The sequence below is a fragment of the Scyliorhinus torazame genome, chromosome 1, assembly GCF_047496885.1.
Source record: "Scyliorhinus torazame isolate Kashiwa2021f chromosome 1, sScyTor2.1, whole genome shotgun sequence".
NCBI classification, from domain to species: Eukaryota; Metazoa; Chordata; class Chondrichthyes; order Carcharhiniformes; family Scyliorhinidae; genus Scyliorhinus; species Scyliorhinus torazame.
In genome coordinates, this window is record NC_092707.1 from 410,534,792 (window position 1) to 410,549,667 (window position 14,876).

The window sequence follows — 14,876 nt, forward strand, 5'->3', positions numbered from 1 at the left end:
TATCTATGACCCCCTCTGCCTCCCGAATGACCTGAAGTTCTTCCAACTCCAGCTCCAGTTCCCTAACTCGGTCTTGGAGGAGCTGGAGATGGCAGCACTTCCTGCAGGTAAAATCAGTAGGGACACTAACGGCATCCCTCACCTCAAACATCCTGCAGGAGGAACATTGCACTCCCTTCCCTGCCATTCAAGAAATACAAAGAACAAAGAAATGTACAGCACAGGAACAGGCCCTTCGGCCCTCCAAGCCCGTGCCGACCATACTGCCCGACTAAACTACAATCTTCTACACTTCCTGGGTCCGTATCCTTCTATTCCCATCCTATTCATATATTTGTCAAGATGCCCCTTAAATGTCCCTATCGTCCCTGCCTCCACTACCTCCTCCGGTAGTGAGTTCCAGGCACCCACTACCCTCTGCGTAAAAAACTTGCCTCGTACATCTACTCTAAACTTTGCCCCTCTCACCTTAAACCTATGCCCCCTAGTAATTGACCCCTCTACCCTGGGGAAAAGCCTCTGACTATCCACTCTGTCTATGCCCCTCATGATTTTGTATACCTCTATCAGGTCGCCCCTCAACCTCCTTCGTTCCAGTGAGAACAAACCGAGTTTATTCAATCGCTCCTCATAGCTTATGCCCTCCATACCAGGCAACATTCTGGTAAATCTCTTCTGCACCCTCTCTAAAGCCTCCACATCCTTCTGGTAGTGTGTCGACCAGAATTGAACACTATACTCCAAGTGTGGCCTAACTAAGGTTCTATACAGCTGCAACATGACTTGCCAATTCTTATACTCAATGCCCCGGCCAATGAAGGCAAGCATGCCGTATGCCTTCTTGACTACCTTCTCCACCTGTGTGGCCCCTTTCAGTGATCTGTGGACCTGTACTCCTAGATCTCTTTGACTTTCAATACTCTTGAGGGTTCTACCATTCACTGTATATTCCCTACCTGCATTAGCCCTTCCAAAATGCATTACCTCACATTTGTCCAGGTTAAACTCCATCTGCCATCTCTCCGCCCAAGTCTCCAGACAATCTAAATCCTGCTGTATCCTCAGACAGTCCTCATCGCTATCCGCAATTCCACCAACCTTTGTGTCGTCTGCAAACTTACTAATCAGACCAGTTACATTTTCCTCCAAATCATTTATATATACTACAAAGAGCAAAGGTCCCAGCACTGATCCCTGTGGAACACCACTGGTCACAGCCCTCCAATTAGAAAAGCATCCCTCCATTGCTACCCTCTGCCTTCTATGGCCTAGCCAGTTCTGTATCCACCTTGCCAGCTCACCCCTGATCCCGTGTGACTTCACCTTTTGTACTAGTCTACCATGAGGGACCTTGTCAAAGGCCTTACTGAAGTCCATATAGACAACATCTACTGCCCTACCTGCATCAATCATCTTAGTGACCTCCTCGAAAAACTCTATCAAGTTAGTGAGACACGACCTCCCCTTCACAAAACCGTGCTGCCTCTCACTAATACGTCCATTTGCTTCCAAATGGGAGTAGATCCTGTCTCGAAGAATTCTCTCCAGTAATTTCCCTACCACTGAAGTAAGGCTCACCGGCCTGTAGTTCCCGGGATTATCCCTGCCACCCTTCTTAAACAGAGGAACAACATTGGCTATTCTCCAGTCCTCCGGGACATCCCCTGAAGACAGCGAGGATCCAAAGATTTCTGTCAAGGCCTCAGCAATTTCCTCTCCAGCCTCCTTCAGTATTCTGGGGTAGATCCCATCCGGCCCTGGGGACTTATCTACCTTAATATTTTTTAAGACACCCAACACCTCGTCTTTTTGGATCACAATGTGACCCAGGCTATCTACACCCCCTTCTCCAGACTCAACATCTACCAATTCCTTCTCTTTGGTGAATACTGATGCAAAGTATTCATTTAGTACCTCGCCCATTTCCTCTGGCTCCACACATAGATTCCCTTGCCTATCCTTCAGTGGGCCAACCCTTTCCCTGGCTACCCTCTTGCTTTTTATGTAAGTGTAAAAAGCCTTGGGATTTTCCTTAACCCTATTTGCCAATGACTTTTCATGACCCCTTCTAGCCCTCCTGACTCCTTGCTTAAGTTCCTTCCTACTTTCCTTATATGCCACACAGGCTTCGTCTGTTCCCAGCCTTTTAGCCCTGACAAATGCCTCCTTTTTATTTTTGACGAGGCCTACAATATCACTCGTCATCCAAGGTTCCCGAAAATTGCCGTATTTATCTTTCTTCCTCACAGGAACATGCCTGTCCTGTATTCCTTTCAACTGACACTTGAAAGCCTCCCACATGTCAGATGTTGATTTGCCCTCAAACATCCGCCCCCAATCTATGTTCTTCAGTTCCCGCCTAATATTGTTATAATTAGCCTTCCCCCAATTTAGCACATTCATCCTCGGACCACTCTTATCCTTGTCCACCAGTACTTTAAAACTTACTGAATTGTGGTCACTGTTACCGAAATGCTCCCCTACTGAAACATCTACCACCTGGCCGGGCTCATTCCCCAATACCAGGTCCAGTACCGCCCCTTCCCTAGTTGGACTGTTTACATATTGTTTTAAGAAGCCCTCCTGGATGCTCCTTACAAACTCTGCCCCGTCTAAGCCCCTAGCACGAAGTGAGTCCCAGTCAATATTGGGGAAGTTGAAGTCTCCCATCACCACAACCCTGTTGTTTTTACTCTTTTCCAAAATCTGTCTACCTATCTGCTCCTCTATCTCCCGCTGGCTGTTGGGAGGCCTGTAGTATACCCCCAACATTGTGACTGCACCCTTCTTATTCCTGATCTCTACCCATATAGCCTCACTGCCCTCTGAGGTGTCCTCTCGCTGTATAGCTGTGATACTCTCCTGAACAAGTAGCGCAACTCCGCCTCCCCTTTTACATCCCCCTCTATCCCGCCTGAAACATCTAAATCCTGGAACGTTTAGCTGCCAATCCTGCCCTTCCCTCAACCAGGTCTCTGTAATGGCAACAACATCATAGTTCCAAGTACTAATCCAAGCTCTAAGTTCATCTGCCTTACCCGTAATGCTCCTTGCATTAAAACATATGCACTTCAGGCCACCAGACCCGCTGTGTTCAGCAACTTCTCCCCGTCTGCGTTGCCTCAGAGCCACACTGTCCCTATTCCCTAGTTCTCCCTCAATGCTCTCACCTTCTGACCTATTGCTCCCGTGCCCACCCCCCTGCCATACTAGTTTAAACCCTCCCGTGTGACACTAGCAAACCTCGCGGCCAGGATATTTATGCCTCTCCGGTTTAGATGCAACCCGTCCATCTTATACAGGTCACACCTGCCCCGGAAGAGCTCCCAGTGGTCCAGATAACAGAAACCCTCCCTCCTACACCAGCTGTTTAGCCACGTGTTTGTCTGCTCTATCTTCCTATTTCTAGCCTCACTGGCACGTGGCACAGGGAGTAATCCCGAGATTACAACCCTCGAGGTCCTGTCTTTTAACTTTCTGCCTAGCTCCCTGAACTCCTGCTGCAGGACCTCATGCCCCTTCCTGCCTATGTCGTTAGTACCAATATGTACAACGACCTCTGCCTGTTTGCCCTCCCCCTTCAGGATTCCCTCTACCCGTTCGGAGACATCCTGGACCCTGGCACCAGGGAGGCAACATACCATCCTGGAGTCTCTTTCACGTCCACAGAAGCGCCTATCTGTGCCCCTGACTATAGAGTCCCCTATAACTATTACTCTTCTGCGCTTTGACCCTCCCTTCTGAACATCAGAGCCAGCCGTGGTGCCACTGCTCTGGCTGCTGCTGTTTTCCCCTGATAGGCTATCCCCCCCGACAGTATCCAAAGGGGTATATCTGTTCGAGAGGGGGACAACCACAGGGGATTCCTGCACTGACTGCCTGCCCTTTCTGGTGGTCACCCATTTCTCTGCCTGCACCTTGGGTGTGACCACACTTACATAACTGCGATCTATGACGCTTTCCGCCACCTGCATGCTCCTAAGTGCATCCAATTGCTGCTCCAACCGAACCATGCGGTCTGTGAGGAGCTGCAGTTGGGTGCACTTTCTGCAGATGAAGCCATCCGGGACGCTGGAAGCCTCCCGGACCTGCCACATCTCACAGTCAGAGCACAGCACCCCTCTAACTGACATTGCGTCAATTAATTAAAATTAAAATTTGTCTTTTTTTTTTTATAAATACTTTTTTTTTCAAATTTCAAAGTTACTGTCAACTATCTGTTTCCTAGCACTAGATTTCTAATAGAAATGCGATCGCTAACTATAATATTCTCCGATCTCTGGCTTTGATATCCTCTAAATTATAATTAAGTTATTATGTTTAATTAGTTCCCAAATACTCAAAAAAATTTAGGTTAGAATCCCAACCAGCCACTCAGGTCACAGCTTTTCTGTGATGTCACTTCAGTTTCCCCCCGACACACACAATTTGAAAAACAGGTATAAAAGTAAAAATCACTTGCTTACCTTCTGAGATGTTCTCAGGTTCTCTCGCTGACAGAGACTGCTCCTCCACCTCCAATCCTTGACCTGCACAATGCTAATAATACAATAATATAATATGGCACTTACCTTACACCAATGGGTCTTAACTTTCTACCAAGATCTGGCTAACAACTAAATTAAATTTTAAAAACAAAAAAAATATTAATAACAATAATAAAATATGGTACTTACCTCACACCAATGGGTTTTATTATTATGTTAGAGGAGGAGGGCGGGTGGGAGACACTACACGTGTAGTGTCTCGGGTTTCCTCTCCGCCAGAATTTATTGGTGAGGGTCTTCCCAGAAGTCTGCGGGTCGACTTCCTGTTCCCACCTTAAACACTAAAATTTAAAAAAATAAAAATAAAAAATAAAAATTTAAAGGAGAGACTTACCGCCCAGAAATCACTTCCGCACTGGGGGGCAGTGAGGAAGTGATTTCTGTGAGGTAAGTCTCTCCTTTAAATTTTTATTTTTTATTTTTATTTTTTATTTTTATTTTTTTCGGGGGGCTGAAATGGACTAGCCTGCTCCACTCCTGCTGAAATCGACTGGGCCTGCAAGGTAAGTAAGTAGTTAATCAGTACTTACCTCACCCAGGCAGCGACCTTTTAAACGGTCCCCTCTGCCTCGCAGCTCCCGCGCTTTTTCAAATTCCCGCGCTGTTTCTAAGGTCCCGGCTCTCTCTCCCGAACTAAACAGCTGACCTGCAAGGTAAGTAAGTAGTTAATCAGTACTTACCTCACCCAGGCAGCGACCTTTTAAACGGTCCCCTCTGCCTCGCAGCTCCCGCGCTTTTTCAAATTCCCGCGCTGTTTCTAAGATCCCGGCTCTCTCTCCCGAACTAAACAGCTGACCTGCAAGGTAAGTAAGTAGTTAATCAGTGTGCAAGGTATTGAACCATCGGTTGGCTTGGGCCCTCAAGCTGGACCATTCAGGCCGGATTCTCAGGCTGTGGGATCCCCTCTGGAGACAGGCTTCAACTTGTGTTGAGCTGAGCCTTACCCATGGACAGAGAACTTCAAACCTGCTGAGTTTCTGATATGTGGTCAGCTTCAGCAGACTCACCAACAACTTGTCTCAGTTACACAGAATATTAGAGCAGCATTTTCCTGAGGCCTTTGAGAGGCCTGGTACTTTTAATGGAAGAGGAACCGGAAAGATCCCCCTCCCCAGCTCTGTATTCAGGTTTTGAGTACTCACTAACTGCTCTGTGTACCTGAAGGGGGTTCAAGCTGAGATTTGAGAGAGAATCCCCCTCTTCTGGGGGAGAGATTCAAGAGGATTCTGCTCAGCTCTGCAGTTTGGAAAAATCTGGGTTGGCCGGCACCGATTCGTCCTCCAACACGGCCGGAGAATTCTCCGCCCACACTCTCCTTGGCATTCCGTGGGCCACAACAGTTTTACGTGTTTCTGTAACATGGCCAACATGCATTGTCCCCCAGTCTCTAACTGAGACAGAATCTGAGGGATTAGTTAAGAAGGAGGTGGTTTTGGTGGTTGAACAGGTTTGAAGTCCCCACCATGGGTGGTTAACAGGCTGCCCCCTGGTACTTCCCTCCAACCTGGTCAACACTCCTTGGCACCTTCTCAATACCTGACTCTGTCTGTCCCTCACCACTCGCTGTGCGAAACTGTCTACATCACACTCTCAGACAGTACATTCCAGATCCTAACCACTTACTGTGTAAATCTGTCTCCACCACACTCTCAGACAGAACATTCCAGATCTTTACCGCTCGCTGTGTGAATCTGTCTCCACCACACTCACAGACAGTACATTCCAGATCCTAACCACTCGCTGTGTAAATCTGTCTCCACCACACTCTCAGACAGAACATTCCAGATCTTTACCGCTCGCTGTGTGAATCTGTCTCCACCACACTCTCAGACAGAACATTCCAGATACTAACCACTTGCTGTGTGAATCTGCCTCCACCACACTCACAGACAGAACATTCCAGATCCTAACCACTCACTGCATGAATCTGCCTCCACCACACTCTCAGACAGTACATTCCGGATCCTAACCACTCGCTGTGTGAATCTGCCTCCACCACACTCACAGACAGTACATTCCAGATCCTAACCACTCACTGCGTGAATCTGCCTCCACCACACTCTCAGGCAGAACATTCCGGATCCTAACCACTCGCTGTGTGAATCTGTCTCCACCACACTCTCAGACAGAACATTCCAGATCCTAACCACTCGCTGTGTAAATCTGTCTCCACCACACTCTCAGACAGAACATTCCAGATCTTTACCGCTCGCTGTGTGAATCTGTCTCCACCACACTCTCAGACAGAACATTCCAGATACTAACCACTTGCTGTGTGAATCTGCCTCCACCACACTCACAGACAGAACATTCCAGATCCTAACCACTCACTGCATGAATCTGCCTCCACCACACTCTCAGACAGTACATTCCGGATCCTAACCACTCGCTGTGTGAATCTGCCTCCACCACACTCACAGACAGTACATTCCAGATCCTAACCACTCACTGCGTGAATCTGCCTCCACCACACTCTCAGGCAGAACATTCCGGATCCTAACCACTCGCTGTGTGAATCTGTCTCCACCACACTCTCAGACAGAACATTCCAGATCCTAACCACTCGCTGTGTGAATCTGTCTCCACCACACTCTCAGACAGAACATTCCGGATCCTAACCACTCGCTATGTGAATCTGTCTCCACCACACCCGCAGACAGAACATTCCGAATCCTAACCACTCGCTGTGTGAAGAAGTTTTTTCTTCATTTCGCATTTGCCTTTTTTGCAAATTATTTTTTTGCCCTCTGTCTCAATCTTTTCAGAAAGGGGAACAGTTTCTCCCAGTCTGCTCTGGTCAGAACTCCAGTGATTTTGAACATCTCTATCAAATCGCCTCTGATCCTTCTTCCCTCCAAGGAGAATGGTCCAACTTCTCCAATATATCCCCGGAACTGAAGTTCCTCATCCCTGGATCCATTGTTTTGAATCTTTGCTGCTCTCTCTCCGATACCTTCACATCCTTCCTAATGTGCGATACCCAGAACTGGATGTAATATTCTGATTGAGGCTGAACTAATATCTGAAGCTGAATATACTGAAGCTGCCGTGTGTGTAACATTCTGATACTTTACAGAACAATCATCCGACCAGAATCCCGGGACAGCAGATGCGATTGTTTTAAGCACGGGTATAATCCTGGCCTTTGTTGTCTTGTTCTGCTTCGCTCTGCTCACACGTTATCTTGTAAAAAAGAGGTTGCACTCTGCAAAGAACTCCACACAAGGGTAAATATGACTCGTCTTGTGTCTGATACTGTTACTGCACAGGGTGATTATTTTATAACTTGCTGCATTTAGTGAGGAGCCACATTCTCCTTGCAGCCTATCGTTCAAGTGTGTGACCTGCTACTGTTGAGACCAACACATGTGCCAGTGCTTGACTGGTGCCAGTCATCTCCAACTGTCCTGGCATCACAACCACCCCAGTATTGACCAACAGGCACCTAACTGCTGCTGCTGAGAGCCAGGGTGGTTTTAACAGTTGACGCACTAAACCTCGCCCTTCGGACATTCGTGCTGGATAATTGCCCCCCTCGCCCTGCGTGCTGGTTCAGTGCCCGTGTCTCGCTGGCTGCACAGTCCCTCATGGTGGTTAGAACAAACAAGTGTTCATGTGCTCTGTCCAAACAGCCCATGTCGGCCTTTATCCTCCCCACAAGGAAATAGTTCTAATCATATTCACACTATGTTCCCAAATCTCTTCAGCGTTCTTTTTCATCACCTCCCTCTCCAATCTAATCTCAAATTATGACATTATTTCTGCCTCACCCACTAGTCTGGGTGAATCCCACATCCTCCCGACTCTGTGTCAAGATATTTATCTGCCCTATTCTAGTCTCTTCCATAAGCTTGTATCCAGAGCTCCTCAATCTTCACCCTCCCTGTAAAAGTCTGCTTCTATCTCTTCTATCCCAAGTTTAAAGAATTTTGAAGACCTTTGATCATATTGCTCTGCAATCTGGGTTCTGCTAATGATAAAAAATGTCTCCCGTCTTTCTTTGTATTTGTTTTGCTGACACCAGACCCAATCCCAGTGAATCTCTCCTGTTTCCTCACTAACGCCTGACAGCTTAATCAGCTTGGAGTGGAGAGCTCTCTAGCATGTCTTCAAAAACTGATATAACTTTCACTGTCAGTGAACAACAGACACTCTCGGTGTTTCGTAACTAACATTCAAAACATTAAAATGTTCCAGGGAATATTGTGCAAAATGGGTGTTGAAATTTCCAGGTTGTAACGAGACAGCAGTGAGTGCATGGCCCAGATAGCGGAAAATCCCAGTATTCATTGTGGATTCACTGGGAGCCCAGGGGAATCCTGACCAGTCTGGTTTGGGTGGTGTGACCATGGACATCTGCACAGTTTGCATTGCTTTGATAGAAATGAGATGGATCAGATTTCCCAGGAGAAGTCCGCACTGTTTCCAGCCCTTTCTCAAAGTGTGACATGCTTTGTGTTTATTGAGTTGGGAGGTTAATAGGGGGGTGAAAAAGGCAGATGGGACACTTGCCTTTATCAATCGGGGCATCGATTACAAAAGCAGGGAGGTTATGTTGGAGTTTTATAGAACTTTGGTGAGGCCACAGCTGGAGCACTGTGTGCAGTTCTGGGGCAAAATTCTCCGACCCCCCGCCGGGTCGGAGAATCGCCGGGGGCTGGCGTGAATCCCGCCCCCGCTGGTTGCCGAAGTCTCTGGCACCGGAGATTCGGCGGGGGCGGGAATCGCGACGCGACAGTTGGCGGGCCCCCCCGTTCGATTCTCCGGCCCGGATGGGCTGAAGTCCCGCCGCTAAAATGCCTGTCCCGCCGCGTAAATTAATTCACCTACCTTACCGGCGGGACAAGGTGGCGCGGGCGGGCTCCGGGGTCCTGGGGGGGGCGCGGGGCGATCTGACCCAGGGGGTGCCCCCACGGTGGCCTGGCTCGCGATCGGCGCCCACCGATCCGCAGGGGGGCCTGTGCCGTGGGGGCACTCTTTCCCTTCCGCCTCCGCCAGGGTCTCCACCATGGCGGAAGCGGAAGTGACTCACTCCACTGCGCATGCGCGGGAATGCTGTCAGCGGCCGCTGACGCTCCCGCGCATGCGCCGCCCGGAGATGTCATTCCGCGCCAGCTGGCGGGGCACCAAAGGCCTTTTCCGCCAGCTGGCGGGGCGGAAATTCCTCCGGCGCCGGCCTAGCCCCTCAATGTTGGGGCTCGGCCCCCAAAGATGCGGAGCATTCCGCACCTTTGGGGTGGCGATATGCCCGTCTGATTTGTGCCGTTTTGGGCGCCAGTCAGCGGACATTGCGCCGTTTCTGGAGAATTTTGCCCCTGGTAACCACATTATAGGAAGGGTGTGATCGCACTGGAGGGGGTGCAGAGGAGATTCACCAGGATGTTGCCTGGGATGGAACGTTGAAGTTATGGAGAAAGATTGAATGGATTTGGGTTGTTTACTCTGAAGCAGAGAAGACTGAGGGGTGACCTGATCGAGGTGGACAAGATTATGAGGGACATGGACTGGGTGGATAGGGAGCAGCTGTACCCCTGAGATGAAAGGTCGGTTACAAGGGGACACAAGTTCAAGGTGAGGGGCAGGCAGTTTCAAGGGGATTAGAGGAAAATCTCTGGCACCGGAGATTCGGCGGTGAGGGTCTGAAACCCACTGCCTGGGAGGATGGTGAGGGTCTGGAGCGCACTGCCTGGGAGGGTGGTGAGGATCTGGAACGCACTGCCTGGGAGGGGGGTGAGGGTCTGGAACGCACTGCCTGGGAGGGGGGTGAGGGTCTGGAACGCACTGCGTGGGAGGGTGGTGACGGTCTGGAACGCGCTGCCTGGGAGGGTGGTGAGGGTCTGGAACGCACTGCCTGGGAGGGTGGTGAGGGTCTGGAACGCACTGCCTGGGAGGGTGGTGAGGGTCTGGAACGCACTGCCTGCGAGGGTGGTGAGGGTCTGGAACGCACTGCCTGGGAGGGTGGTGAGGGTCTGGAACGCGCTGCCTGGGAGGGTGGTGAGGGTCTGGAACGCACTGCCTGCGAGGGTGGTGAGGGTCTGGAACGCACGGCCTGGGAGGGTGGTAGAGGCGGGTTGCCTCACATCCTTTAAAACGTACCTGGATGAGCACTTAGCCGTCATAATATTCAAGGTTATGGACCAAGTGCTGGTCAATGGGATTAGGTCGGCGGGTCAGGTGTTTGTCAGGGATCGGTGCAGACTCGATGGACCGAAGGGCCTCTTCTGCAGAATCTGTGTGATTCGGTGATATAAAGATTAACGTCACCAATCCTGAGCTCCCAGGAGAAAGGGAAGAGACTGAGACAGGTGCTGTCACCTTGTCCCCATCTCAAACTCCCTGTGTCCACTGCTCCTCGCTCTGGCCTTTCTCTCTCACTCTCTGGGATACGGGAGGCAAAATAAATCAATCAGGGCTGAAATATTTTCTAAATGATCGGTTTATTGATATTAAGACACAAGGGCAGGGATTCCCCCAAATCGCGGCAAAGTGTTGCCGCCGGAGTAAACACCAGAGTGTTTCACGCTGGCATCAATGGGCCTCTTGGCCCAGCAAATCTGCACCCCACAGGGGCCCAGCACGGCGCTGGAGTGCTTAACGCAGCTCCGGCTTCCGATACGGGCCCCAGCACATCCGACTGCGGATCCGCGCATGCATACGGCGGCAGCACGCGCGCGGCTGCCGTATTCACGCCGGCCCCTGCACAACATGGCGGAGCCCTTTAGTGGCCCGGCACTGAAGAAGAAATGCCCCCCCGGAGTCTGATCCCCCACAACCCCCCCCCCCACAACCAGGACGGCTACTGCAGCCGCGACACCGAGCGCCCGCCGGGTGAAACCATACGGGAACCATGTCGACGGAACTCGGCCGGTCGACCGCAGAGAATCGCCGTGGGGCCTCTTTCAACGGCCCCGGCCGGCGCCGCATCGACTGCGCGCGCTACGGGTGCCGATTCTCCAGCCGGCGGAGAATCACGTCTCGGCGTCAGACCCGATCGCGGGCGTTCTTCGCCCCCGCGCCAATCACGATTTAAGCGTGGAGGCTCGGAGAATCCCACCCAAGATGTTTCTAAACTTATCCAGGCGTGGAAATTGGAAACAAGGGTCTTCGCTCCCTCCGGGAGACCAAAGGTTAATCGTTCATTTCTCTGATGTTACAGCTGCTTCTTGTCCCGGATGTGAAATCATTGCAAAATGAGAAGTTTCTCAAACAACTCTTTCACTTCCAAAGTCTGAAATTAGAATAAGATGCATGAGCTTGATCAAACTTCCCAGCATGCCTTCTGATTTGGGTCACATTGTGGAGCCAATTCTGCTTATTTAGGAAATGATTCCGGATATCCGGCTCATCCGTGTCATTGTCCTTAAAAACTGGAATCAAAGGCGCATGTTGGAAAACCTAAAATCCGTCTCCGCCAAGAATGTGACCTGTTGTTCTGCAGTAACGCTGCAATGAAGCTAATGTGTGGCATTTCTTTAGGATCCCTGATGAAGACCAGAACCCTGTGTATGCAACAGTGGACGGTGAGTAAACTAATTCAACCATTGTTGCAACGCTCACCGGGAATTACTCTCGATCCCAGATACCCCTTTGATGCTGTTAGTTTTGGGATGTAATTAACATGCTAATAATTTGACCAATTTATTTGTCTGATTTGCAAAGTTTACTATTAAATGCTGTAAAGCTACATCGGACAGAATGAAGATGGTTGGAGGCTGTCCCCAGCCCTGTAGCTGCAGAGTGTGAGACATACCCTCAGGGTGGCAATGTTACAGCGAGTGACCCCAAAAAGATAAACTTTCAGACATAGAAAGTCCACGGAACGGCCTCCTATATTTCACCAGCGTCTGGAATCTCCTTGTAGAGTGATCACATTGTCAGTTCTCAGAGCAATTCCTGGCAATAGAGATGGTTAAGAGTTGACCGATTAGTTTGATATGAGAGTTTTTGATTGAATCGAGAGAGAAAAACTATTTGCTCTGGCGAGTGGGTTAACAACTAGAGATCAGAGATTTAAAATCGTTGGGTAAAGATCGAGAGGGGAGATGGAGAGAAATGTTTTTCACTCAGAGAATTGTCGGGATCTGAAACGCTCGCCCTGAAAATGTGGAGGAAGCTGATTCCAGAAATCATCTTAAAAGAGAGTTGGGCAGGTACTTGCTATGGAGGGAGAGCAGCGAAGGTTTACCAGGCTGTATCCTGGATGGTGGGACTGTCCTATGAGGAGAGACTAAGTGGGTTAGGATTATATTCATTGGAGTTTAGAAGAGTGAGAGGGAATCTCTCAGAAACTTACAACATTCTAACAGGATTAGACAGGGTAGATTCAGAAAGAATGTTCCCGATGGTGGGGGAGTCCGGAACTAGGGGTTATAGTTTGAGGATAAGGAGTAAACCTTTTAGGACTGAGGTGAGGAGAAATTTCTTCACCCAGAGAGTGGTGAATCTGTGGAATTCGCTACCACAGAAAGTCGTTTGTTAAGTAATGGGTTAAGAGACATTCCTATTAGTTGTCTTATGTTAAGTATCCAATAATTGACACTGATTATGTAAAGAGGCTTCAGGTGGCCTTTGTGTCAGGTGATGTGATGTTAGAGTTTTGAGCAGAGTCTGTTGAAGTAAATTAAAGGTGTTTGTGGAAAAGGAGCAGAACTTTTGACTCTTTATACAACAGCAGCTAACCGGCTAACATAGTTGAGGTCAAAACATTGTGTAATTTAAAGAAGGAATTAGATTTTGCTCTTGGGGCTAAAGGAATCCAGGGATATGGGGGGAAGGTGGGATCAGGGTATTGAACTTGATGATCAGCCATGATCATAATGAATGGGGGAGCAGGCTCGAAGGGCCGAATGGCCTCCTCCTGCTTCTATTTTCCATGTTTCTGTGTATGTCTCAGAAATTTACAGGATTCCGGATGAAAAGCAGGAATGTGGGATTGGGCACAATGGCCCTTTAAAGAACCAGCACAGGTTCAATGGGCCGAATGGCCTCCTCCTGTTCTGTGAGTTGCTGATTTCTCTGATGAACTTTATAATGGAGAGGAGGCCTCATGTCTCCCGGGAAAACTGCCCAAGTCACTCCGGAATTTTCATTTGCTGTCATTCCAAGTTTCCAGAGCTCGACCTTTACATGGATTTATTCTGAAGAAACATCTTTGTCTTTTCTTTCAGATAAAACACGGAGCAGCAATCAAGAGGTTGAAGAAGCTCCTTCTGCTCCTTTGGTAAGGAAATGGAAATGGGGCTTAGCTGCTGTTCTTTGCTGCATTTTCGATTTGCTGCCGTTTCCCAAAATAGGCACCACATCAATTAAAAAGGAGGAGTTTGAATGTTACTGTAAGTTTACAAATCAATCCTTCTGTTCCAGACAGGAGAGTGATAGACAACATGCTCTGATTTCCCCGCTCCACCTGTCTGTCTGCACAACGTGTTTTCAATTATTTTTAAAGTTGGTGGTGGCATATTTTTCAAATCCATGGGTTCTGTGAACCAATTTACTGATAAACTGCAGAAAACTGGAATTAACAGTAACTCAGAAGGTTAGTTCAAATCTGGGGAGGCAGTTTCATAACTTCCCACTACATCGCACACACCCTCATGCACAACCCTCTCATACACCCTCATACACCCTCAAACAGCCGCACACTATTAAACTGCAGAAATATGGAGTTAACAATAACTCAGAAGGTTAGTTTAAACCTGGGGAGGAAGTTTCACAACTTCCCACTCCAAACACACGCACATGCACACGTGCATGCGCACGCACACACTGACCTGATTAACACTACATCCCTGTATGCTTCACCCAATGCCGGTGTTTATGTCGTTACATTGCGTACCTTGTGTTGCCCAATACGTATTTTCTTTTCTTTTATTTTCATGTACTTAATGATCTGCTGAGCTGCTCGCAGAAAAATACTTTTCACCCTGCCTCAGTACACGTGACAAAAAACAAAATCCAAATCCATACACACTTTCTCTCTCTCATACACACACACACACACACACACACACATCGGGCATCGGGCAGAAGATACAAAAGTCTGAGAACACAAACAGCTTCTTCTCCACTGTTATCAGACGCCGAACGACCCTCTTATGTACTGATCTGATTAATACTGCTGTCTGCTTCACTCGATGCCGGTGTCTATGTATTCACATTGTGGGCCTTGTGTTGCCCTATTATGTATTTTTGTTTCTTGTACTAAATGATCTGTTTGTGCTGCTCGCAGAAAAATACTTTTCACTGTTCCTCGGTCCACGTGACAATAAACAAATCCAATCCAATCCCTACACACACACACCCTCTATCTCACACACACACCCTCTATCC

At 48.8% G+C, this 14,876-nt stretch overlaps 1 protein-coding gene across 2 annotated transcripts in view; it reads left to right on the plus strand.

The window, feature by feature from the left end:
- Window positions 1–14,876, plus strand: part of LOC140428372 (uncharacterized) — a 46,902-nt gene that overhangs the window by 16,448 nt on the left and 15,578 nt on the right. For both annotated transcript variants that reach the window (XM_072514775.1, XM_072514767.1), the window contains exons 3-5: window positions 7,624–7,774; window positions 12,024–12,067; window positions 13,715–13,767. In XM_072514775.1, coding sequence (XP_072370876.1) covers window positions 7,624–7,774; window positions 12,024–12,067; window positions 13,715–13,767 — 248 coding nt within the window. The remainder of the gene's footprint in view (window positions 1–7,623; window positions 7,775–12,023; window positions 12,068–13,714; window positions 13,768–14,876) is intronic.